Source organism: Zonotrichia albicollis, chromosome 27 (genome assembly GCF_047830755.1).
Source record: "Zonotrichia albicollis isolate bZonAlb1 chromosome 27, bZonAlb1.hap1, whole genome shotgun sequence".
Taxonomy (NCBI): Eukaryota; Metazoa; Chordata; class Aves; order Passeriformes; family Passerellidae; genus Zonotrichia; species Zonotrichia albicollis.
The window spans coordinates 6104076-6129184 of record NC_133845.1 but is presented as its reverse complement, the minus strand read 5'-3'; the positions used below and the strand labels follow the sequence as shown (position 1 = coordinate 6129184).

At 52.2% G+C, this 25109-nt stretch overlaps 2 protein-coding genes across 5 annotated transcripts; one reads left to right on the top strand and one right to left on the bottom strand.

Annotated features, from left to right (window-relative positions):
• Window positions 1-79: 79 nt before the first annotated feature.
• HEPACAM (hepatic and glial cell adhesion molecule) lies at window positions 80-7034 on the bottom strand. Its single transcript, XM_074559388.1, has 7 exons — window positions 6860-7034; window positions 3591-3932; window positions 2674-2955; window positions 2475-2568; window positions 2020-2093; window positions 1861-1931; window positions 80-1759 (listed from the first exon to the last, which is right to left on the bottom strand). Exons 1-7 carry the CDS (start codon window positions 6942-6944, stop codon window positions 1472-1474), a joined length of 1236 nt encoding a protein of 411 aa, XP_074415489.1. The 5' UTR covers window positions 6945-7034; the 3' UTR covers window positions 80-1471.
• A 999-nt stretch (window positions 7035-8033) lies between these two features.
• CCDC15 (coiled-coil domain containing 15) lies at window positions 8034-24466 on the top strand. 4 transcript variants are annotated; one of them, XM_074559383.1, is made up of 11 exons: window positions 8034-8306; window positions 9263-9418; window positions 11522-11671; window positions 12464-12625; window positions 13402-13488; window positions 17120-17281; window positions 18353-18463; window positions 20505-20608; window positions 23052-23222; window positions 23288-23436; window positions 24065-24466. In XM_074559383.1, the coding sequence occupies exons 1-11, from the start codon at window positions 8049-8051 to the stop codon at window positions 24169-24171; spliced, it is 1617 nt and encodes a 538-aa protein (XP_074415484.1). In that variant the 5' UTR covers window positions 8034-8048; the 3' UTR covers window positions 24172-24466. The 4 variants fall into 4 exon arrangements, with proteins under 4 accessions (XP_074415484.1, XP_074415485.1, XP_074415488.1 ...); XM_074559387.1 differs by having other exon boundaries at window positions 8168-8302; XM_074559386.1 differs by having other exon boundaries at window positions 8279-8379.
• The last annotated feature ends 643 nt before the right edge of the window (window positions 24467-25109 follow it).

The window sequence follows — 25109 nt, the reverse complement described above, 5'->3', positions numbered from 1 at the left end:
CCTGTCAGCCACTTCTCATGTGTCCCCCCAACCCTGGGGGACCCCTGTCCCACAAAGACACCCAGGGGTGCCACCACCATTCGGGTAGTACGTTTAGTTTATTGGTTAGTAGTGCACCCCGAGCACTCCGGGGTGCCCCGGCACCCACCCCGGGTGCCCCAGGGCCCGGCTCGCTTGGCCGGCCGCTCTCTGCTTTTCATCCTAAACCTATTTCCCATGAAGGCTTGGGGAGAGACAGCGCCGTGTGCCCCAAAACCGGGGGATTTTCACAGAAAATCCTACCATGGCAAAGGGGCAATGCTTGGACCAGGGCTTCCAGCCCACGTTTAGGGGACATTGCAGCTGGGGAGCTGGGGAGCAGGAGGGAGCCCCCTGTTTAGGCTGCCTGGTGCGTGTTGTGGCTTGTGTGCCAGTGCATGTCCTGCTCCATGCATGGGGGCTGTGCCATGGCAGGCACCGCGCTCTTGCACACACGTGTGCATGCAGGGTCGCTGGGTGTGCAGTGTGTGTGCTCCCCGTGTGCGTGTGCACGCTCCAAGCATGCTCAGCTGCTGTGTGCTCACTCTCTTCACACACCCCACACACACCCTGTGCAAGCACAGCACACACTCTTTGCACACTCACTGCAGGCTCCTCGCATGCCCTGTGCCGGCACTGCAGGTTCACTCTTGTGCATGCTCTGAGCACATTCAGCTGCTCACTTTGTGCACGCTCTTTCCTCCACACCATTCATGCTCTGTGTGTGCTTTGTGCAAGCACTGCACACACCCTCTGTGCTCACCCTCTGCACACTCACCATGTGCTGTGTGCATGTCCCGTGCAAATGCTGTGTGCATGTTCCCTCCCCACGCTCCCTGCACACTCTGCACAGGTGCTCTCTGCATGGACTCCGTGCATGCTTGGAACACACACGCAGGGCTGGCACGCTCACAAAGGCCATGCAGGCTCAGTGGACACTGCACACTCCATAAACCCTCTGTGCACACTCTGCAGCCTTAGCTGCACGCTCCGTGTGTGTGCTCTCCACGTGTTCTCTTCCACACTCTGTGCATCCTCTTCGCACCCTGTGTGCACACTTGCTGCACGTCCTGGTGCCTGCCCCCGTGTGCACAGTCCATGTGCCCTCCTGCACGCCCCATCCACGTGTGCAGCGCTCCATCGCTCCCTCTGCATGCTCCATGCACCCCTGGCACACTCTCCGTGCGCTGATTGCATGTTGTCTCTGCACACGCGTGTGCACACTCGTCCCGGCGAGAAAGCCATTAAAGCGATGCCCCAGGAAGACGGGGGACGGAAGAGGGGAGCTCTGGGTGGGATCAATAGGAAATTAGTGACTTTACGCCGAGCAGAATGACGCCCAGTGGCGGAGCAGGGCCGTGCCGGTGTCCCCGCTCGCTCGGCGGCGGCAGCGCGGCCGTGCCGGTGTCCCTGCCCCTCGCACGCCGCCACCAGAGCGCGCACAGTCCGCTGCTCAGGCACTGATCTCCACGGCGTTGGCCTCCTCCTGCTCGCGGATAACGTGCACGCCCGCAGTCCGCAGCAGCCGCGGGGCGCCGCGGGACCGCGCCGGGGAGCCCGGCGGGGAGCGGTGCGTCCGCGTCGAGGCGGGCGAGCGAGCCGGCGAGCGATGGTAGCGGCGGGTGGAGCGCCCCACGGGGCCCGGCGAGCGGCCGGCGGCGGGCACGGGCGAGCTGCTGTAGCCGGGCTCCACCGTGCCGCGGGGCTCGGGCAGCGAATCCTCCTCCGCCTCCGGAGAGTCCTGCCGAAAAACAAGGGCAGAAAAACGTGGGGCATGTGCGAGACCCTCTGCTGGGATGCTGCTGACATGCTACTGGTGCTGCTGGTGCTACCGGCTCTCACCTTGTCTTTAAGGATGTACAAAGCCACCGGGTTCTTGCGCTCGTGCTCGCCGCTCCGTGGGATGCCCTCGGCTGTGTGGAAGGAAGGGAAGGTGCTGCTCACCATGCCCGGAGCGTTGGTGTCCCCCAGCCCACCACTGCCACGCCAGGCTGCACTCACCCTCATGCTTCAGGCGCTCCTCGTCCTGCTCGGCGTAGTCAGAGGTTGGTTGTGTCTCTGCTTGTCGCTTCTCCCTGGAAAGGGGCAGGAGATGGAGGGGGCAGCACTGGCATCGTGCTGGAGGAACGGGGGGAACTGCCTGTGGCTCATCCAGGGGGGTCAAGTACTGCAGGGATGGGATGGGATGGGATGGGATGGGATGGGATGGGATGGGATGGGATGGGATGGGATGGGATGGGATGGGATGGGATGGGATGGGGTGGGATGGGGTGGGATGGGATGGCACAACACGTCATGGCATGGCATGTCTTGGCATGGCATAGGACAGCATGTGTCAAGATGAGATGAAATAGGATGGTAAGGACAAGATGGGATGGGAAGAGATGAAATGGGAAAAAACAGGATGGGACAAGATGGGATAACCCCCTTTTCTCCCATGTTATCCCCACACGTACTTCTTGGAGGGTTTCCAGCAGGCACAAACTGTCACCAGGGTGACAAGAAGGAAGATGCCGCCCGTGGACAAGATGATGTAGAGAGAGCTCCGGCCTGCAGGAGAGGAGTGAGGGGAGAAAACCCCCCAAAATTTTAGCTGAAAGCATCTGCAAGGGATGGCCAAACCTGGCAGTGCAGGAGGGGACAAGGGTGGCTTACGGTAAACAGTGAGCTTCACGGGGACACTGCGGCCATGGCTGATGGGGTTCTCCACCAGGCAGCTGTAGACATCATCGTCAGCCATGAGGACACGGGTGATGGTGAGGATCTTCTGGTCAGGGGAGAGGAGCAGGCGCGAGTCGTTGCTCAGCGGCCGCCCGTCCTTCAGCCAGGTGTAGGTGGGCTTGGTGCCATTCTCGTGCGAGCAGTTGAGGGTGAAGAACTCACTGAGCTCCAGCACCGTTGAGGAGGCCACCAGCACTTGTGGCTTTGAGACGGGAACTGTGGGCAAGTAGAGGAACCACGGTGATGCCACATCTCAGGGGATGGATGGGCTCAGGGGGCAGGAAGAGTGACACCAAAACCCCACCAACCTGAGGTGGCTGAAACCCCCAAAACCACCTCCCAGCTGGAGAAAGCCCTCCCAATATGTGCTCAGGGAAGACATCCCATGGACAACCCAATTTCCCCTGTGTAGCATGATATTTTCTGAAAAATCCTTTCCTTAGGATTTTTCCTCTTGAGAAGCTGAGAGGCCTCAGGAACAAAATGTAAACAACGATTATGTGCTGCTGTGGAATGCAACAGGTGCATCTGTGATTGGTCCATGTTGGTTGTTTCTAATTAATGGCCAATCACAGCCCAGCTGGCTCGGACTCTCTGTCCAAGACACAAACCTTTGTTATCATTCTTTCTTTTCCTATTTTTCTATTCTTAGCTAGCTTTCTAATGAAATCCTTTCTTCTATTCTTTTAGTATAGTTTTAATATAATATATATATCATAAAATAATAAATCAAGCCATAAATCAAATAAATCAAGTTTTCAGAGAAACATGAAGTCAGATCCTCGTCTCTTCCCCCATCCTCAGACCCCTGCAAACACAGTCACACCCCTGGATGTCCTCCTTGCCCTTACTGTCCACGGTGAGGTTGATGGTCTTCTCGCCGGTGAAGGTGTCGTCGGTGATGGACACCTCCACCTCGTAGGCGCCCTCGTCGGCCAGCTGCAGGGGGCTGATGAGCAGCGAGCCGTTCTCCAGCACGCGGATGCGGTCGCGGTAGTCGGGCCGCAGGTTGCCGATGATCTCGGTGCCGATGGACTGGACCACGGTGACGGGTTTGTCCCTCTTCAGCTGCCACTTGACCACGGGCTTGTCGGCGCTGGCGCTGGCGTAGCGCACCGACAGCAGCGCCGCCTTGCCCGCCGTGCCCCGCACCAGCGGCGTGGGGCTGGTGATGTTCACCCCTGCCAGCAGACCTTGGGGTGTGGGGGGAAAGAGCGGGGTGCCCAGCATGGAGGAAACAGGAAAACGCCAAGTGAGCACCCCCAAGGTCCCCAGCTTGGTTCCGTAAGCTTTGTAAAGATGCACGTGTGACCCCAAAAGTGCATGAGGTGTGATGTTCATCCTTGCCAGCAGACCTTGGGGAGTGAGGAGAGACAGGGGGTGCCCAGCATGGAGGAAAGAGGGAAACGCCAAGTGAGCACCCCCAAGGTGCCCAGCTTGGTTCCATGAGCTTTGCAAAGATGCACGTGTGACCCCAAAAATGCTGGTGATCATCCTTGCCAGCAGACCTGGGGGTGTGGGGGGAAAGAGCAGGGTGCCCAGCATGAAGGAAACAGGGAAACGCCAAGTGAACATCCCCAAGGTGCCCAGCTTGGTTCCATGAGCTTTGCAAAGATGCACGTGTGACCCCAAAAGTGCATGAGGGGTGGGAGCTCTCCTGCACTCAGATCAATGCAGCACGAAAAAAATCAAGGAATCAGCCCCAAAATTGCTTTGGGCATGGGAAGTGGGTTGTCGCAGACATCTTTTATGAAAAATCCTTTCCTTAGGATTTTTCCTCTTGAGAAGCTGAGAGGCCTCAGGAACAAAATGTAAACATTGATTATCTGCTGCTGTGGAATGCAACAGGTGCATCTGTGATTGGCCCATGTTGATTGTTTCTAATTAATGGCCAATCACAGCCCAGCTGCCTCGGACAGAAAGTCCGAGCCACAAACCTTTGTTATCATTCTTTTTCTATTCCTAGCTAGCCTTCTGATGGAATCCTTTCTTCTATTCTTTTAGTATAGTTTTAATGTAATATATATCATAAAATAATAAATCAAGCCTTCTGAAACATGGAGTCAGATCCATCATCCCTCCTCATCCTCAGACCCCTGTGAACACCACCACAGTGGGTCAATGCAGCCCCCTGTGAAGATGCATTATCACCCCCCAAAGCTGCATTGGGGCTGGCAGTGCTCCTGCAGCCAGGTCAATGTAACCAACACTTTGCAAAAATGCATGCATCACCCCAAAAATGCAAGGAGGAGGAGTGGATGGCACACCTCCTGTTGCTGGGTTCTGCAAAAATGCATGAGGTGTCCCCAAAATGTGCAGGGCTTGTGCAGGAACACTCCTGCAGCTGGGCCAATGCAACCCTTTGCAGAAATTCATCTATCGCCCCCAAAAATGCAGGAGGAGTGCTCCTGCAGCCAGGTCGATGCAGCCCTTTGCAAAAATGCACACATCACTTGCAAAAATGCACACATCACTTGCAAAAATGTAGGGGTGGGAGGCAGGTCGAGGCAACCCTTGGCAAAGCTTTATCACTGCCCTGCAAAAACTGCCTGGGAGAGAGATGCCAGTGCTCTGATCTGTGCAATGCCTTGCAAAGATACCTTAATTCCCCCAAAAATGGTGGGGGGGAAGGATTTTGTGTCCCACCCCCATCCCCATTGGATGCCCCTGTCCAGACAAAGCCCCCTCAGACAGAAAACTGCATCACGAGATGCACGTGCATTGCTCCTCATCGCTGGTTTCGAGCCAAAAAAGGCAGGGAAAAAGTGTAAAAACACGATTTTCTGAGGGAGGCCACTCTCCAAAACATTCTCCCTCCCCCAAAATACCTTCAGCATCCCCGTCCTGGCATCCCAGAGGTGCCATCCGCGAGCCCCCCATACGGACGCCGTCACCCACAGCGAACAAACCCCATATTGAAGAGGAGGCCAGAGTGGGAAAACCAGCTGGGCTGGGAGATGCAGGAGCAAGAAAGGCCTTAAACAAGCCCGAAAAGTCATGGGACCTATTGGTATGCAGCGTCCGTCCGTCCGTCCGTCCTCCCCGGCAGCGCCACAAACAGGCCCCGACTCGCCAGATTTGGGGGAACCCTCGCCCCACAGGGAAGGCCAAGGCATGGGATGGGGATGTGGCCTTCCACGCATCCCTGCCCCCTCCCCGTGCGCTGCTCTTTAACTGTTTCTTCCCCTTTTTTAACCCTGCTCCTAGATTTTTCTCCACTCTGGATAAAAAACCAAAATTGGGGAGTTCATTAATAAATCAGGAAATGTTTCATTTTCCTACAGCATCCTTGGCTTAGGGATGGAGATCTCCCAGCCCTTTTTAACGGATTTGTTTGAAAGCCCACCAAAATCCTCATTTTCACACTATTTTGTGGCACAAATCGCCTTTTTCTTTTTCTTTTTTTTTCCCTGCACTATTTTTTGGGGTGTCCTCACTGCAGCCCTGGCTGTTTTTAAATCAGGGTCTAAATCAAAGCCAGCAAAAACCCAGCTGGTTTTGTTTTTCATCCATCCTCCACATCTGAAGGGAAATGGGGCCTCCCCAGAGCTGCTTTTGGGTGCAAACTTTGGTAAAACAGAACAAAATTGTTGAAGGTGATTTTCTGTGTTGCCAGACCTGGGATGGGGTGGTTTGGGGCTAATTGAATTCCAAAAAGTGAGAATTTAGAGAAAAAATGATGGAGAAAATGATGGAGAAAACAGAGGGTTGCAGTGGGATGGGCAAGTCTGGAAATGGAGTGAAAAATGACTTTTTAAGGGCAGCTGAAGTATGGATAAGAGAAAATATTTGGAGATGCTAAAAAACTGGGAAAAATGGGGTTCAGGGAAGGAAAAAACCTGGGGAGAAGCTCAGGATGGGGGCAGCGCCAAATCCTCCCCGACATCAGGACCTGCTTGGCTCCAGAAAAGCGTTTTCCCCATTTTCATTCCATTTTACCCCCCTTTTTCCCAGCTCCCAAGCAGAGGGTACGCTCGACAGCGCAACAACCCTCCCTCAACCCCCCCCACGGGGCATCACCACCCTCACCACCCCCCCGGCCCGCTCCCTCCATCTGGACATCCCCAAAAAACCATGGAAAAACCGGGAAAACAGTGGGAAAAGAGGGCAATCTGCGTACCTGCGTGCAGCGCCAGCAGCCAGGTCAGCGGCAGCAGCCCGGGGGGAGCGGGGTGGCCCCGCGGGGCAGCCGGCGCTCCCCACATTTCGGGCAGGCTCGCCCCCCGAATCGCTCCGCTTCCCCACTCCGGGCACGTCCCTCGGAGCTCCCGGCTTGGCGCTTCGCCCGGCTAATTTATTTTTTTCCCTTCTTTTTTTTTTTTTTTTTTTTTTTTTTTTTTGTTCTTTCCTTTCTCAATAGAGCCCTGTGTCCTGGTGGCTTTCGCCTCCTCGGAGGCCTCGAGCTGACATTTATTTGAGGAAAAACCACTCAGATTTGCAATTTTTTTTTTTCCCCTCTTACAGACCCCCAGTTCCATGTTTTCTACACTTGGGGTGGGGAGGCATCACCCCATCGAGCCCAGCTGAGGTTTGCCATCCCCTCTGCAGACAATCCAAAGGGATTTTGGGCTCTGAACAGCCCATTCAGCTAAACTCGGGATTTCTTTAGGAGGGATATTTTGCAAAGCTGAACCCCCAGCCCAAAAAACTACCCCGCTTTTTTTTTTTTTTTTTTTTTTTTTTTTCCTTTCCCCTCTTCCCAGGCTCTAAAGCGAAGCCCGGTGGCATTCAGGCTTCATTCCAACTCCATGCCAATTAGCGCCAGTTCCCCGGGCACCGCTGAATAGGGCAGCGGGATGTGAGGCAGGATGCCCGGAGCCACTTCCCACCCCCTCCCGAGCCCTGCCAGGCTCATCACTCCAGAGAGACACCGCCCACCCCCCAAAAGGGGTCGATGCCTCCGAACATCCTATCCCAGAGAGACTGAGATGATCTGGGGGAGACGGGTTATGGGGAGATGGTGCAGGGAGGTTTGGGGGAGGCTACAGAAAGGGGCTTTGAGGGAGTTTTGGGGAGACAGTAAGGGAGGCAGATGCTTTGGGGTCACGCTATGGGGAGGTGCTTTGAGGGGATGCTGTGTGATGTTATAAGGGGATACTCGGAGGGGGTCACAGATGCTGTAAGGATATTTGGGAGCGACTCGCACGGGGATGCTGTGTGTGGGGTGTTCCAGGGATGCTCAGGGGGCAGTTTCAGGGATGCCCTGAGGCAGACACGGTTCCTCCTCCCCCTTTCCACCAGAGGCGGGACTCGAACCGGTGACCTCAGAACCGTGAGGGGGTGGGGCTGGGGGCGGCCTGCGATTGGCTATGGCGGGGGGGCGGGGCTTGAGGCGAGGCGGGGCGAGGATGGGAGTGGCCAGGAGTCCTGAGGGCGTGACCGGTACTCTCGGGGGCGTGACCGAAGCCACATCGGGGCGTGGCCTGGACGTCTGGGGGCGTGACCAGGATGCGATCGGGGCGTGGCCAGGGCGTTACCGGGACTCTGTGAGGCGTGGCCGGGACGTGGCCGTGCGGCGGAAGTGGCGCCAGGATTCAAAGCTGCGCTGGCGGCGGAAGTGGCGGTTGGTGCGGCCTGAGGGACTGCGGCGGGCTCGGGGCTCGGCGAGGGGGATTACCGGAGGGATTACGGGGAATGAAGGTGCAGAGTCTGGGGAGGCGTTTGGGGGATGCGGGAGGATGGGCTCGAGCCCGTGGGGCAGCGCCCAGGGGCGGGTGAGGGTACCCAGGGGGTGAGGAGGGGCTGGGTGGGATGGGGGGCGGTGGAGTTCTGGTACCGGGAGATCGGAGCGCGAATCTCGGGGAAGGAGAGAGCTGGAGGTGGGGTAACTGGGGAGAGAAGGGAAGGGGTGCAGCGATGGGGCAGAGGGGCTGTCAGTCGCCATGGGCTGGGGGTCCCCGCTCAGAGCTGCGGGAGGGCAGTGCGGGGAGAGGCGGGAGGGCAGTGCGGGGAGAGGCGGGAGGGCGCTGCGCTGCAGGAGCTGGGGCAGGTGCGGGTTGGGGTGCAGGGGATGGGGCGGGTGCGGGTTGGGGTGCAGGGGATGGTGCGGGTGCGGGTTGGGGTGCAGGGGATGGGACGGGTGCGGGGGATGGGACGGGTGCGGGTTGGGCTGCAGGGGATGGGGCAGATGGGGGATGGGGCAGGTGCGGGTTGGGCTGCGGGAGATGGGGCAGGTGCGGGTTGGGCTGCAGGGGACGGGGCAGGTGCGGGTTGGGCTGCGGGGGACGGGGCAGGTGCGGGTTGGGCTGCGGGGGACGGGGCAGGTGCGGGTTGGGCTGCGGGGGACGGGGCAGGTGCGGGTTGGGCTGCGGGGGACGGGGCAGGTGCGGGTTGGGCTGCGGGGGACGGGGCAGGTGCGGGTTGGGCTGCGGGGGACGGGGCAGGTGCGGGTTGGGCTGCGGGGGACGGGGCAGGTGCGGGTTGGGCTGCGGGGGACGGGGCAGGTGCGGGTTGGGCTGCGGGAGATGGGGCAGGTGCGGGTTGGGCTGCAGGAACACACCCCGAGCTCTGCTCCCGTCCCCAGGGCCGGGCCCGCGGCGGTGCCGGGATGGTGCTGCCCTCGAAGGGGCCGGGGCAGCCCCTGCGGTGCCGGTGGCGGGCGCTGGCCGAGAGGAACCAGAGCGTGGCCGCCGTGGGCGCCTGGGTGGAGAGCGCGCCCGGGCAGCAGAGCCCGGCCTTTGTGAGTGCACCGTCTGCGGGGCTTGAACCCTTCCCTATGCCCCTAACGCCCCCAGCGGGGCCAGAGCCAAAGGGGATCTTTGTCACAGCCTGGGGACAGCCAGGAACAATGCTCCTAAAAATAATCATTTGTTTTAATGTGATTTAGTGGGGTCAGAAGCTGCCGTGGTGTCGGTGTAGTTTGGCCTCCCCTTTGCACAAGCCCTCTGTTTTGCACAGATAAACAAAACTCTACAACTTTGTGAAAGTTGTAAAACTGGCATGTTTATTACATTGTGTTTATTACAGTGTATTTATTACAGGTATGTTTATTACAGTGCTGGACGCATGTGGAGATTACTCTCTTTAAAATACATACTTACTTTTGGGGACTTCAGGTCTCTTTTTATTTTCTTCTCAAATACATATGCATACAATTTCACAATTGGTTCATACATAGTCATTTTTATGAATTTTGCATGACGTTTGCCGCTAGTTCTTTATCAGAAAGAATTCCTAGGTCAGGCTGACCTGCTCTCACAGTTGTCTCTGTTTCTCTTTATCACTTTCTGTCTCTGTCTTTCACTGAGGCAGTTTCTCTGAGCTTAGGATTTTTTGCAGTCAGGCTAAATAGCTATGTTTGCAAACTACAGACTTAAAGATGTACATTTCACTTAAATCAAAATGGATCTCTCCTCTGGAGAATTTCTACTTTGTCTCACCTCAGCATCTCTCTGGGTTGATCCCCCTCCAATAAACTGTTCTTTGAGGAGAAATGCATCAATATTAAACATCTATCAGGTGGGGAACCCAGCCAGGGCTGCTTCTTGCTTTCCCACTCCTCCCTTAAGGATGTCAGGGAGTTGAGATTTTATTCTGTGTTGCTGATTAAAAAAAAAAATTTAAAAATTAAGCTGAGTGTTTCAGGGTCTGGAGCCAATCTCTACTGTTAGAAACAGGAGAAAAAGCTCTACCCTGTTAGAAACACATAAGGAAATCTTCATGGATGCTTATCTCAGGGATTTCTGTTTTGACGGTTATTCTAAGAGGACTAAAAGTGCATTAAATATTGGATGATGAGTTCAGTCCCCTGTAATTAATGTCTGAACATTATAGAAGCTCCTGCCCTTCTGAGATGATTTATTTCTATATTGTAATTTAAATCCTGAAAGGCTGAGATAATTTATGGAAATCAATCATCTCCATATTCCACAGGACTTCCATCTTGGCACTATGGAACTTCTGGGGGAGCTGATCTTTTCCTGACAGCTTCAGGGGGCCTCGATGCTCCTGGGGCTCCCCATGTGAGGTGAATGAAGCTGCCCAGGGTTATGTGAGCTTATTTAATACACTTAATTAACCCACAGTAATGCCTCATGCACCAGAGTTGCTGCTGAGGTGGGCAGTGGGTGAGCTGGCGCTGGGCTGTTCCCTGGAGCACTGTCTTGGTTTCATCCCTAACAGGGTGGATTTCTCCCCATCTTGGAGTTTTGTTGGGCTGTGCTGACCTTGATGAACTGTTCCAAGTTCATTGGGCCTCACCTCTTTCCTCCATATGTGGTTTCTCTTGCTGTGTTGGCAGCCAGCAGAGCAGTGCTGTTTTAATTTAAGCCATGGTGGTGTTGCTTGGCAAAATTGCCAAGAAAACAAAATGGGATTTTTGGGTTTTTCAGGTCATTTGCTCTTAATCTTTCACTTCAGATGGTACAGACATTCTGAAGCAGTGCTGTGCTCTGTGAACTGCTCCCCTGATGTGCTTTCAACCAGGGTGAGGGGCTGGCCTGTTCCTGTGGATCCAGGCTTTGGGTAGTTGAGCATCCTTTAATGGGAGCAGGAGCTGCTCTCAGGGTCTCCTTTTTCTTTCCTTCCCTGTATGATACAGAGAGGTAAAGGCAGAGGTGTGTCTGCTCTGTATCTCTAGTCAGACTGAATCCAGCCCATAATAACCCAGTGGATTTTGTCCAAGCTGTTTTTCCACATATGTTGAAACAAAACCTGAGGTTTGCTCTGGGTGCTGCTTGTCTGCCTGGTCACTCTGGGTGAGGAGAAGGGAATCCAGGGACACAGCTGCTCTGGTGCTACAGTTTAACAAAACCCTGGTGAAATCTGCTTCCCCCTCACCCAGGCCTCAGCATCCCGGGTGGAGGAGCAGCTGAAGGAGCAGCAGCAGCAGAAGGCAGCCAGCCTGAGGAGGTTCCAGGGCGAGGTGAGGCAGCGCGTGAACCGGCAGGCCAGGCTGCGCCGCAGGCTGGAGCTGCAGAAGGCCTACGAAGCTGTAAGTGAGGCTCTGGCAGGAGAAACTCCTCCTAACACAGCATCAACTAGGAAAAACTCAAACACTGGAGCTTAAGTCAACACCTTAACTCAAGGTGTTAATGAGAAGAAATGAGAAAATCTGAGGTTTCAGACCCTGCGGTGGCAAACAGTGTCCAGGCTGGGTCAGCGTCACACTTTGGTGGGTGCTGGAGATGCTTTGAAGCCTCCGCAGGGAAAGGTTACTGGCTCCCTCAGGCAGCAGCAGAACAGAGTTCTGAAGCTCTCTGTGGAATTGCCTGGAGTTACAAAACAGCCATGCAGGAGTTGGGAATGATGTGGATGTGTCCTGGCTGCCTTTGAAGCAAAGCATTTTTCTGCTGTTTCTTTTCCGATCCCTTTTCCAGAGCAGCCAAAACAACGCTTTCCCTGTGTCTCCACATTCCCTTTCCCCCCATGGGCTTGTTTTGGATTATCCTGTGAATATATTTAATTCTTTCTATTCTCAAACAAGTGCTGGGGAGGCTTGCCAGGATCTGACTGTGGCAGAAAAGAGAATGCACTGACATGTCACCAGCTTTGGCCACCCTTGGGGTGTTTGGGCTGTTTCCATGGCTGGCTGGGGATGTCCTCATGTAACTCTGCCAGCTCCAAGCAGGAAGCCCTCAAATACCCTCAGCCCCAAAGAGCCTGATGCTTCTTTGTATTCTCAGCATGGAGAGCCAAAAGCTCCCTCCCAAGGGTGGTAGAATGTCAGCAGGGTTGAATTCTTGCTGGGTCACGGTTGGAGATCCCTGTGGCTTTTTCCTGGCAGGTGGAGAGGGAGAACAGTGCTGCTGTGCAGTACTCAGCCCCCTGGAAGAACACGTGCCTGTTCCAGAGCCTGCCTGCTGCCATCATCTGTGCACCCAGTGGCTGTGACCCAGCCCAGCCAGAGGAGGAGCACGGGGAGCCGTTCCAGCAGCAAGCTGCCGAGGTGAGCCCTGCTTCTCCTGCACTTCCATTGGTCCTTTGGTGTTTTGGATCCTTGGGGTTTGAAATGGGGAACAGGCCATGTTTGTTTTTTTCTTCCACAGCACATCCCTGCTATTTGGGTTTAGCTGTTTAATGAAACGTTAGCTCACGCTGTCACCCTGATTGTTGTGGTGCTCCTCAGAATATCCAGCTGGTGTCTCATCCCCGGTGCTGTGGCTGAGCTGCCCTGGCTGCTGGCGGGCACGGACGGCGCTTTCCCAGCCCTGTCCTGGCGCAGAGGTGGCACTAGGTGGTGCCACCTCATTGCAGCTTGTCTCGTGCAGCCCGAAATCTGGGAAAACCTGCCTTCAGGACTGTTTAAGCTTTTTTTTTTTTTTTTAAAATAGTGATGTTTATGGTGCATTTGGTGGTTTAGAAAGCCTGTCTGCTTGCCTAGGAGCTGGAGTTATTCCAGATGGAGCACCATGAGATTCATTCTAATTGAAGTACCTTGGGGTGGAAAATCACTTCTGGCTGGATACCAAGCAAGAAAATTTGGGATCTGGCATCTCAGCAACATGTTTTGGGAGCACATGAGCTGCCTGGATCAGAATTTCGGGCAAGCTCTGATTGTGTATTGGGTTATGCTGCCTTGATGGAGCAAGGAGGGTCTCTGAAAGACCCTGATTGTGTGTTGGGTCGTGCTGCCTTGGTGGAGCTCCTTGGCTGGAACAGACTGGCTGGGAGATGTCTCCTTGCAGCTGAACTTGTGTTTTCTTTGCCTGTCTCTGGGCCCAGCTGAGCAGGGCAGTGCAGCAGGTGCGGCGCAGGCTGGCGTCCCGCAGGATCCTGTCCCACGCGTCCCACGGAGCCTGGAGGCAGCAGGTGAGGAGGGCACAGAAATCACCTTGCACGCTGCTGAAGGTTTGGCTCTAATTAGCAAATTCAAAACATAATTCAGGAAGTTTGTCCAGCAGGAATGAAATAAACTGCTTTCCTTGTGGCTAACCCATTTCAGAGAAGGCAGTGGGAGAGTGTGTGAAAACATCTCTGAGATGAACTCAAGAATGCAAAGTAGACTTTTAAAGGTTGAGATTGTGATCTGGGTGTCTGGGAGGAATGTGATGACCAGCCTTCCCTTCAGGTGCCTTTATTTCTTCAAACCTCAGCACCTCTTTCCATTGCATCAATTGCTTGTTTTGTGTGGGTGGCAAAGATCTGGAGGGTTTTTCCTCACCGGGGGCTGGCTTCTGGTAGGGAATTGTTGGCATGCAGCTGCTTTCCTCAAAGCAGTGCATGGAAAGAGGTCAGTCCCACCTTTTATTCTGAATTTCATCCTGCTTTTGCTCCTTCAGATCTCAAGACCACTTTTGTGTTGTAGCTGTTTTCCCTGTCTCTATGCCAAGACCTTTCTTGAACTGATGTACTTTGGAGAACACCAGGAGCAACCCAGCCTGGTGTTTTGACTTATTGCCTCTGGAGCCAGTTTCCTGCCCATCCTGTAAATCTTCATTCCCTTCTCCTTTTCAGGTTCACCAAAGGTGAAGTAGATCTTTGCTGATTATCTAGAAACTGTCTCTGTTTCTGGACAGAGAAGGGCTGCTCTGCCTCTTCTTTGTACTCTTGGATTTCTGATGAAGTCTGTCAGCTCTGCAAATAGGACTCAGAGAAACACAATAATTATGGTCTCAAAAACCTTGTTACCTGTTTCCAACAGCAAACACCCTTCTTGTTGGAGCTTCTAATGCATTCAGTGAGATAGCTTGATTTATGAGCTCACATAAATAACAAAGCCACTGCCCAGGTGAGCCAGAGGGTTACAGGAGATCTGTGGGAGTCCTGGGCAAGTCATCCACAGCAGTGAGAAACACTGGGAGGGGTCTGGGAGCATCCTCCCATCCCAGCCTCACTGCACCTACAGTTAATCTACATAAGGAAGTTTAACAGCTTCCCTGATCTATTCTGGGAGGAATATATTGATTTATTGCATTGCTCTGTTTTATTACTCCGTGATATATGAGGAGAAAAAAGCTCCCATATTAATCTAAATCTCTCCCTGTATGAAGGCTTGGCATGTTCCCAGCCTGGCAGGAGTGCAGCATCTTCCCTTCAGGGGAAAAGGCTGCCACAGACACAGCCATGGACCTGACCCCCTTGGTGGTGCTGCCTCCGCTTTTGTGCTCCCTGGATTCCCTTGTGCTTTGTATTCCAGCCCATTTCTTTGGTTTTATCCCAAGGGTTTTCACCCAATACAAGGCCAGTGGGGTCAGTAGCTTAATCAAGATGCTTCTTTCTTCCTTCATCCAGGCTGATAATGAAATCAAAGAGCAGAGCCCACCTCGTTCTTACCCTATTTCTGTGCAGTGAACTCCTGAGACCAAATCTGGGCCATGTTTTTAATCAGTTTTGTGCATCCCATATCAGACCTCATCTAACAGGTTTTGCTTTACCCCAGTGTTGAATTAGGCCACGAGCCCCAGAGTCTTGTGCTGCTCTTTGCCTGAGGCTTCTTCCTTCTATTGTAGGAGACATGCAGCTTATCCTGGCCTGACTCTTGACAAATTTATGCTGATTGCTGCTTATCTTGTTTTCTTGTGGTTTACAGATAGTTTACAAGGTGATTTCCTCTTGTTTTTTCAAAAGCCAGAGTTAAACTCTTGAGGCTAAAATATTTTATTTGGTATTTCCTTTTCCCCCTCTTTAAATAAAGACACTCCTTGTGCCCTTTGATAATCTGGAGCTCCACAGATTTCAGGGAGCTGTTTGCACCTTAGCTGCTGTTCCTGGCCCAGGGAAGGTCCATTCTCCTTAAAAACCTCAGCTTTAGGAATAACCTGACTTTTTCCCTCAGTCCTGTTTTCTGCATTTTTCTTCATCTTTTTCCTTTCTCCCTGTAAAATATTGCATTCCCTGTGATAATAATCCATGTTCCTAAGATTGCTGCTCCTTCTCTCCCCTCCAAGGTTTCTTTTCAGGTTAAAAGCACCCAAGGAGTTAATTGCCTCTTTCCCAAGCAGATACCAGAATGGTAATTGCCTGGAAATGACCTGTCCAGTGTTCCAGCTCATCCTGTTACTGAGTCTTTGCCTCCAGGCTTTGATGGACAGCTGGAGCTCCCCAGCATGGCAGCACCCAAATTCTTTTCCCCAGTGTCTCATTCCACCAAGCTGGTGTTGTTTTTCCACAGTGTCTTGTCTTTTTGCCTTCAGTGCTCCAGAGGAACACCCAGAGCAATAACCTTTCCCTCTATTCCCTTATCCTTACCAAAGCAGCTATTCTGTCATAATGGGGTTGATGGAGTAATTCCTGTTGTGCCTATCAAATAATTCCAGGCTATTCTCTGTCCTTTCCAAAAAGCAGCAGAGCCATATCAAGGAATTCTTGGCATCACCTGTTCTCCTGCTGATCCATCCTTTCCTTCTCAGCAGTCCTGTGCTTCCCTTCTCACCACGCTGAAGGAAAAAAAAGAAAGCACGGGGAAAAAAATTATCCTGGCTTCGAGCTTGCTTCTGGCATTTTAATTCTTTATTTTGTAGGAAACAATCTGCTGCCTCTCAAAATATTGTGGATTGCCACTGGGGAGCCTGCCCACTTGCCATCTGAAGGAGTGTGCTCTGTACTCAGTGTCTCTCAGAGATTGCAGCTCCTTGCCACTGTGAAATTGTGCCTGGAGAGGTTTCTGCCTTGCCTTCCCTTCACCCCACAGCTTCTGCAGCTGGGGAGGGCACAGTCACAGCCACCCACAGCTCTGGTGGCCCATGGTGCTGCCAGATCCCATCCGAGTGACAGCACACACAGCCTCCTCCTGTGTCCGGTTTTCGGCTGTTTGGATGGCCTGGAAAGGCCCGGGGTGGCCTTGGGGCAGCCCGCGTATCGAAGGACGAGAAGAGGCTTCAGTTCTTTTCTCGGTCTCGGTGTTTATTAATTGTTTATCTAAAAGATTTTCTCTCGGCCCGACAGAGCTCTGCTCAGCAGCCAGCCATGAGCACACTGTGCTGCCCTCCGGACAGTCACCTATCTTTATACCCAAAGTTACGTGTACAATATTTATCATTTTTCCCCAATACCTTTCACCCTTATTGACCAGTGCACTTTCAGTAATGACCAATCCCAAAGTGCCACCATCACCACAGAAGATGGAGGAGAAGAAGAAGAAGGACAGGACACGCCCCAATTCCTCCATCTTACTTCTCTAAACCCCCCTGTACAGAAATCCTAAACCCTGTGTTTCACTCTCTAACTAACTAATCCCTTCACCATTCACCCCGGTGAAACCCTCCTATCCTCATACAGGTGTCGTCTCCTGTGTAGGATCAAAGTGCAGCCACCAGACACTTCTGGAACATTCCAGGACTCCCGAGCCCCCCAAGGGTGCTCTCGGTGACACCTCAGTCCTGAGGTGCTGAGATCCCACACTCCTGTGTGCTAAAGCTGCTCCAAGGGTGTTCAGCTTTCCCTTGGCACCAAGCAGCCAGATTTCAACTCCATGTTTACACCCATGTCCTCCCTTCTCCAGGATCCAGACCCTTGCCCAGCACCTGCAGTGCCCATGGAGGAGAGTGAGGAGCTGCTGCTGGCAGGACACCACGATCTGCCTGCTGAGCTGCTGGAGCAGGGCACAGCTGCATGTGCCACTGGGCAGGATGATGACTTCTACATCAAAATTGAGTTTAAAAAAGTAAGACTCGTGCAAAGTTGGTCTTGAATGGTTTGGATCATAAATTTATTTTGGTGTTTGGAAGAGGCTGCTCTTGGAGGAGCATTTGCTCCCTCAGGCCTGCTTAACTCTTCAGCCCACCATCCTCAAAGCAGGTTTGGGAGCAGCACTGGAGCTCAGTGAGGTTGGCACTGCCATTCCCTGCTTTCATGGCCTTGGGTTCCTGCCTGCTTGTGATGCCACTTGGCAGCTGCCCAGGTGAAAGCTGAAACCAGGGTGTGCTGTCACATCATACCCAGAGCCATGCTCAGACCTTATGCTACAAGTCCTGAGGGTGGAAGAGATCAAAAGAGATCAAATCAGTCGGAAACCTTGAAAAAAGGAGGAAAAAACACAAAAACCAAAAAAACCACCCCAAAAACTCCTCCCCCAAAGCTTTGTATCAGGTGAAGGAGATGGCTGTGGCTATCCCGGTGCCTGGGGGTGGCAGGCCCTGCCCTGGGAGGGGTTGAGGAGGCCTTGATGTATTTATCCTTCCTCTTTTGTTTTCAGGCAGCTGTTTCTGAGCATCTGGGGGGTGGAAATGGTTCATCCTGATTGCCTGGGGTGGTTGGCAAAGGCTTTGTGGCTGTGGCAGTGTGTGCCCAGCCTTGGCTGGGGATTAGTCCAGCTTGGAGCAGAAATGCTGGCAGGGCAGATAGGGACACAGCAGAAGGTTGTGCTGAGGTTTACACTGAGGTTTTGGGAAATGTTGGCTGTGGAATTCCCCTTACATTGAGGTTTTTTTTCACACTTCAAGTAATTCATAATACAAGTTTGGGATGGGGAGATGTGCATCCATATTTAAAGTAAACCAGAATCCTCCTCCAAGGATTTCTTTGGAGATGTTTTAACAAAGCTTTGGTGCTCAGAGTGGCACATCTCTCCTGTTCATGGCCAACCTGGACCCCAGATAAAGCCCATTCCAAGGTGGGTCATTGAGGTCTGGAGGGATCACACAGAGGCCCTGCCCTCCAGTAAGAGCATTTTGCTGGGGGAAGATGACAAAGAGCTGTGGTGATGCTGATGCTGCTCCCCTCCATTATCTCTCAGGTCTGTGGTGGCACAGTGAAGGACTCGAGCCCTCCTGGGAGGCCACCCAGTGAATGCCAACCTCCCCTCAAGCTCTGGGCTGGTGTGGAGCAAGAGGAAAGCAGGAAGCAGGTCTGTCCAGGGCAGCCAAGCCCCTTGTGGTTCTGTTTGGAAGAGATTGGGTGTTAAGAATGCTGCTGGCTCTAATAAACCTCAGAGGAGCTTTGATGCATGAAACCCCTACTGGGTTTAGTTTGTCAGCTTTTGGTCTCAGCTCTTGGGCAAAGCTACCAGGTTATTTTTTAAAATCTGTTCTAAGTGGAACTGTTACCTACTCCTCCTACAAAATCTGGGGTCTCAATAACACCAGAAATTTGAAGGAGAAACAGGCTCCTTTCATTCTGCCTGGCAAAACCAGGGGGTGCTTGCTGCAGTTGCAAGGAGCTCAAGAAGCTGCCAAAAATGCTTAAAAAAAAAAAGAAGAAAGAACAAAGCTAACTTTATCTTGTTTAAATACAAGGCTGGAATATAAAGGTTTCTTTGCTTTTGGGAATAGCCTCAAGCTCAGCCTGCAGGCCAAGTGGATGATTTCACAGTGAGGGTTTACAGCCTGTGTCCTGGACAGTTTGGACACTTTGGCTCATGCTAATCTCAGTGATACAGAATGATGATGTTTCTCTTGGATGCCTAAAGCCAGTGACTTTTATTTTCCTGCTTCCTCCTGCCATGAAGAGGAACATTTCTCTCTCCTTTTGTCACCTTTCTTGCAGTTTGCAGTGTAAAATTACGAACAATTTGCAGGGTTTTTGTTTCTTACAAGTGTTTTCAAACCAACTGATCCCAAATGTGGCTGTGGTTTCTCACCAGTGTGACAACAGCTGGGGCTTCTCAGGCTGCTCCTCCTAACCCTGCTGTTCCTTTTCCTCTTGCTTTTAATCTCCTTGGCTCAGATCCATCCAAGATAACTGGTTTTGCTGCACTCTCCTCTGCCTGGGGTTTTTCCATCCGGTTTTCTTCACTGGCAGCCTGGTGATCTCTTCTCCTCCTCCTTTATCTCCAGCTGTGCTGGGCTCTCTCCACTGAGTGAGGCAGACAAACTCAGCCCAAAGGTTTTGGCATTTCATGAAGAAAAATCTGTGCATTAAACTTTTGGGAGTCCTGGAGCTCAAACTGTCTCTGTACCCCACAGCAGGAGAGCTTTGATGTGAGCTTTGGCCAGGAGGTTTCCCTGCCCTTGCTGCATCAGTGGGATCACCCAAAGCCCAGACACTGAACCCTCAGTATCCACATGGGAGTTTTCCCTGCAGGGCCCCTGGATTTGTCTCAGCAATGGTTTATCCACCTTGGTGGTTCTGCATGTACAGAATCCAGCTTGGTGTCATGCTTTCATCTTTTGGAGCAGATACAGGATTCCACTGCAGGGGAGCACCAGTGTCCAGGTGGATCCAAATTCAAGCAGGCTGAAGTTGGAATTGGCTCTTTTCCCCTCAGCAAAGCGAGAATTTAGGAATTTGCCAGGTGGCAGAGCTGCCATCCATAGGCATTGTCCAATGATTATCCAAATCATTTGTCATCAATACACTTTCAGTTAACCTTCCTCTATATCTCCTGGTATCAAAACCAATAACCAACTCTCATCACTCCACAACCATCCCCAAACAGACATAGAATTAACCCCAGAACTAACCCCCCCAAAACCCAAACAAAAATACAAACCATGATCGTAAAGGGATAAAGTGGGTCAAAAATAGAAACCATGATCATAAAGGGAAAAAGTGGATCAAAAATACAAACCATTATCATAAAGGGAAAAAGTAGATCAAAAATACAAACCATTATCATAAAGTGATAACATGGATCAAAAATAGAAACCATGATCATAAAGGGAAAAAGTGGGTCAAAAATAGAAACCATGATCGTAAAGGGATGAAGTGGATCAAAAATACAAACCATGATCATGAAGTGGAGGGATGCTGGTACAGAGCTCTCCAGCGCTTTGAGATCACTTGTCTTTCCTACCTTGCTGCCATCTCTCCATCTTCCCAGTGCTGGGTCATGTGCTGTCAGAGATATTGAGGGTCTTTTGGGGAAAGGTTCCATCTTACAGCAGTCAAGCTGAGCACTGATATGCCTGGATATTTATTCCTAAACATCTTTGTGTTGTTCTCCACAGCGGCAGAGCGAGTTCCTGCGGTGCCGGCGCCTCTGCATGGCCCTGGAGCGCGAGCGAGTGCGGCAGCGCCAGCGGCAGCAGGAGCGGCAGCACAGAGTGGCCCAGTGAGTCTGTGCACGGGCTGGGCTCACCTCCTCCTATTGGAATAAAAATCCCAATATTACCAGTTAGATGGTGCCTGGGCCAGTTCTGACCCTCGCTGCTGGGCCAAAGGCAGCACTGTGGTGCTTTACCCCAGAGATACCTTGGCTGCTGGAGAGTGCAGCAGGGCACTGAACGAGTCCAGGCTTGTCAGGACTCTGTTTACCTCAGGAGAGAGCTTCTGGCGATGGTGAGGAGAGAAAGGAGAGGATTCTGCTGGAGGGTTATATCCAGATGTTTATTCCATGGGTACAGAGGTCTGAACCGGGGCAACTGCTCCACCAGAATGCAGCCGCATGGTCTGATTAACCTTTTAAGCTCCGGGACAGGGGAAGGGGAGGGGACAGGTGAGCCACCAACCAGGTGAAAGGGGCAGGGTCTCAAGGGAGGATGACACTTAGACAGGCCAATGACCTCTGGGCATAGGGGCATCTTTTGAATTTGACTAACCACACCACGCCTTGCTGGAATCTTAAGCTTGATTGATAGGACTCACTCAGCAAGGGGACGAGGGGGAAGGGAGAGAGGTATAGGCACACCTGGGAAGGGACCCAGAAGTTTAAAACAGGACATTGCAACACACTGCAACATCCTCCCTCAGGGTCCTTCAGAGGGTTGGAAAAGTCTTGTGAGTTTGTCTGGGTGGGATTCACACACCCTCGGGCCATGTTGAGGCCTTTAGGATTTTTTCTCTATCTAGTTTTAACCTCCCTGTGCAGCTTGGAGCCAAATGATGGGGCTGGGAAAAGTGCCAACTCCCCAAACCATGACTCTGGGAACCTAAGCTGGTGTTTAGAAACTTTGGGGTGAGGTTATGTCGTTGTGCTAAGCTGTGACCATCCCTGGCATTTTTAATATCAGACCCTTCCCCCTCGCTGCCATAAAAACTTATACAGTGTAATAAAATATTTTACAGGTATTTGTTCTACAGCAGAACATTTGGTATCTGTGTTAAAGTATCGATGGTGGTGGAGTTTTCTCAGCTTTTCCTGTGAAGGATTTCACTAAGGAGCAGCTCTGTAAATTCACAGCACAATAGGAAAGATGCTGTAATTTTTGTTTTTTTATTCCCTGGCTTTCCTTTGAATGAGCTGTCCTAAATCTGACCATCCTGGCTCTTCTGTGGTCAGGCTTTGGGGGAGTGGGACAGGCACCACAGGGCAGGATTTCATGGGCATTTTTTGGGAAAAGCTGCCAGTCTAAAGCAGTGCCCTTGAGCCACATCCTGACATTCCAGGGGCACTTGGGAGAGCTTGTCCCACCCTGTGAATGCTGGCAGAGCCCCGGGATTTCAGTTAGGGCAATACCTTTTTATTATGATTTTTTCCCTTGGAAGTGTGTGCAGAGGGGAGCTGGGTTTGTAATTACAGGGTATAAAGCCCTGAACTGGCCTTGGCCTAGAGTGGATTTATTGTGCTGTACTTAAGGTTCTACATTTCATTTAAAAAACATTTTGAATTTTATAACTCAACCAGAGAAGGTCAACTTAAGCACTTTGTTTCTGGATGTAAAGATTTGACCCCCTACATGAAGTAAGGTCTGAAATGTCTTGTCCTGACTTCTTCCCAGCCTTGATTTTGGTTTTAATGCCCCCTGGCAAGGAGTGGCCTGGGACACATTGCTGCATTTGGGAATAAAATGTCAGACACTTTGGTGTAAAGCCCTTGTGCTTTGCAACTGCTGCTTGTCAGGGGAATGTGTGTTGTGTTTGGTGGAAATGACACAACCCAGGTCCCACTAAACGGCTGGAGGGCCATGTAGGTGCAAGGGAGACTGAGGAAATAGAGGGAAACTTGGTTAAAAGTGCATTTTAAAGCCTGTTTTGGAGGAAAACTTGGTTAAAAGTACATTTTAAAGCCTGTTTTGGAATGTCTCTGCTGTACCCAGCCCTGCCACACTTCCCTGTCCTGGAAGGTGCTTACAGAAAGATCCAAGCTGCCTCATAACCAGAAACAATGGGAAGTGGGGAAGCTGGGAAGCCAAGGTGTTGGTCCTTTCTGAGGGGTATTAAAGAGCCCAGCTTTGTTTAAGGACAGAAATGCAGCTTTGGGGAACTGTGTGTGGCAGGAGCATGGGTGGATGTGATGCAGGAAGGAGCTGGAAAGAGAAAATTTAGAATGGTGAGAAAACAGGAGGGTAGGAAGAGTTTGAAGGCAGGAGAGCATTCACAGGCTGGTGTTGCCAGATGGGGGGAAAGAATGGAGGCTCAGGAAGCTTTTTTCACCATTCTATGTTTAAAGCCAATATGTTTGTTTATATTTAATGCTGTAATTATTGCAGGACTACTTTTGCCTTTGGAAGCAGCAGCATCACCCAGATTGCTGTGGCCTGACCTCACAGCCAGGAATGGAGGCTGGGGTGGGAAGCTCCTTCTCTGAGCTTGCCATCCCCTGTGTGTTCCTGCAGGATTAAGAGGCAGAAGGAGAATGAGCGGCGGGCAGAGGAGCAGAGGATGAGAGACGTGGCTGAGCAGAGAGAGCCCTCCCCAGGAGAGGGAGCCTGGGCAGCCCTGGCCCAGCTGCAGCTGGAGGAGAGGAGAGTGAGGGACAGACAGCAGCGGGATAAGGAGCACGTGAGGTACAGGAAGTCTGCACTCCCTGAGCCAGGTGTCACTGCCAGAGGTAATGTTTGATCCCTTGCAGGTATCTTGAAGCTCTGAGAGCCCAGATGAAGGAGAAAGTCAAACTCTGTAACATTGACTTGCCCCCACTGTGTTCCTGTGGGTCTGATTTTTGGGATTCCCACCCGGATACCTGTGCCAATAACTGCGTCTTCTACAAAAATCACAAAGGTAGGAGCTCCTGCTTTCAGAGAGGAGACACCTGGGCCTGATTATACAGGGAGAAATCAAACCCCAGGATAGGTGTTTCCGTGCTCCTGGGCTGCTGTGCAGAGATGCTTCTCCAAATATGCTCTGGAGAGGGCAAGTCAGGGGCTGTGCTGCTTGACCCAACCTCTGTCCCTTGGGGAGTGTAGTGGCATCCTGAGCAAGGCACCAGCCCCTACAATGTGTTAAATGACACAGCTGTGACACAGCCACGTGTGGCTATGGACACAGCCATGAGGAAAATGCTGCAAAGCACCTCATTAGGGACACAGAGCCCTCTGCCTTAAATGCCTCTGCCAGGAGGATGCACAAAGGTCTGGAAATGGCCTTCCTTAGGTCATGGAGTGCTCTGACCTTGAGCACAGCTTGGGAAAATGCCTGATTGGACAACTGGGAATTACCTGGGAGGGAAAACAGAGACATTTGGGTCCATAAAATAATCTTTGATTGATGTTCAGGAGTGTGCAGAGTGTACAGGCATGTTGATTTACCTTATACCCCAATCTCTCAGCTCTGGTGAAAGGCTAGAGCCAAGCCCAGTTTCAATGCAACTCCCGTGCCCTGATAGTGTTTGTGTCCCCGTTGTGCTCAGCCTACAGCCAGGTGCTGCACTCGGTGATCTCCTCCTGTGGCCCTGCAGCCACGCGCTCTCTGCAGGACCTGGCTGCTCTCTGTGCCCGCTCGGGGAGGCGCCTGTGACCCAGAGCAGGGAGCGGGGCTGTGCCTGTGCCCGTGCCTGGGCCTGGGCCGTGTCCTGCCTGCCCTCCACGCCAGCTGCCAGGACGGCGTCACCTTTGCTCTCCAGGCTGTGCTGTGCCTCTCCCACTGTGCCCCAGGGGTGCAGCTGGCCGGGGCGATGGTCGATGGTCGAGGTGAAGGAAGCAATTGCTCTGTGGGGTTGGTTTATGGCAGGCACTTGCATTCCAGTAGCTGACTATTGACTGCACATCCTTATCGACTAATCGTTATTGTGGAATAAACTACTTTCAAGGATTGTTTGTCTCATTTGAAGTGTGAAAGGAGGGGAAATGAGGTGACAGGGTTCAATATCTCTGAGGGGAGGATTTCTGACCTTTCCCTGCTCCCTTCTTTCCCTTTTCCTAGGGCTTCTGCCAGCCCCTGCCACTTGGATCACCTTCCAGAGCCTTCTAGAGTTATTCTAGACAAACGTTAATACACAGATCATTGTACTATTTGTCTTTGCTTTTCTACATTTTAAATAAGTTTTCTGCTGACCTATCTCATAGCTGCTGCTTAGCTCTAATCACAGTTCTGCTGTCTCTGGAGCTTGCCTTTTGCAGCTTTCCCAAAACTCTCTAATTTTGTAGATTCCCACAGTTCCCTCTTTCTTTTCTGTGTGAGGATCTCTCTTCCAGAAACACCCGCACAGCTTTGTACCTGACCCATGCTCCCATAGGCTCTACTTTGCTCCTGAAAGGAAGGAGCATTTTTCTAGTAAAAAAATGTTCAGGCCTTTGCAGGAGTGACTGGAGCAAGATGGGTTTTCCCAGTACAGCCCGTGCTGAGGTAACGTGGTGCTGGGCAGAGGTTACTCCCTGCCCTGTCATTAATATTTACTCCTTGCCGGCGCCCTCTCCAATATTAACCACGGCAGGAAGGATGGGTGGCCGAGCGTG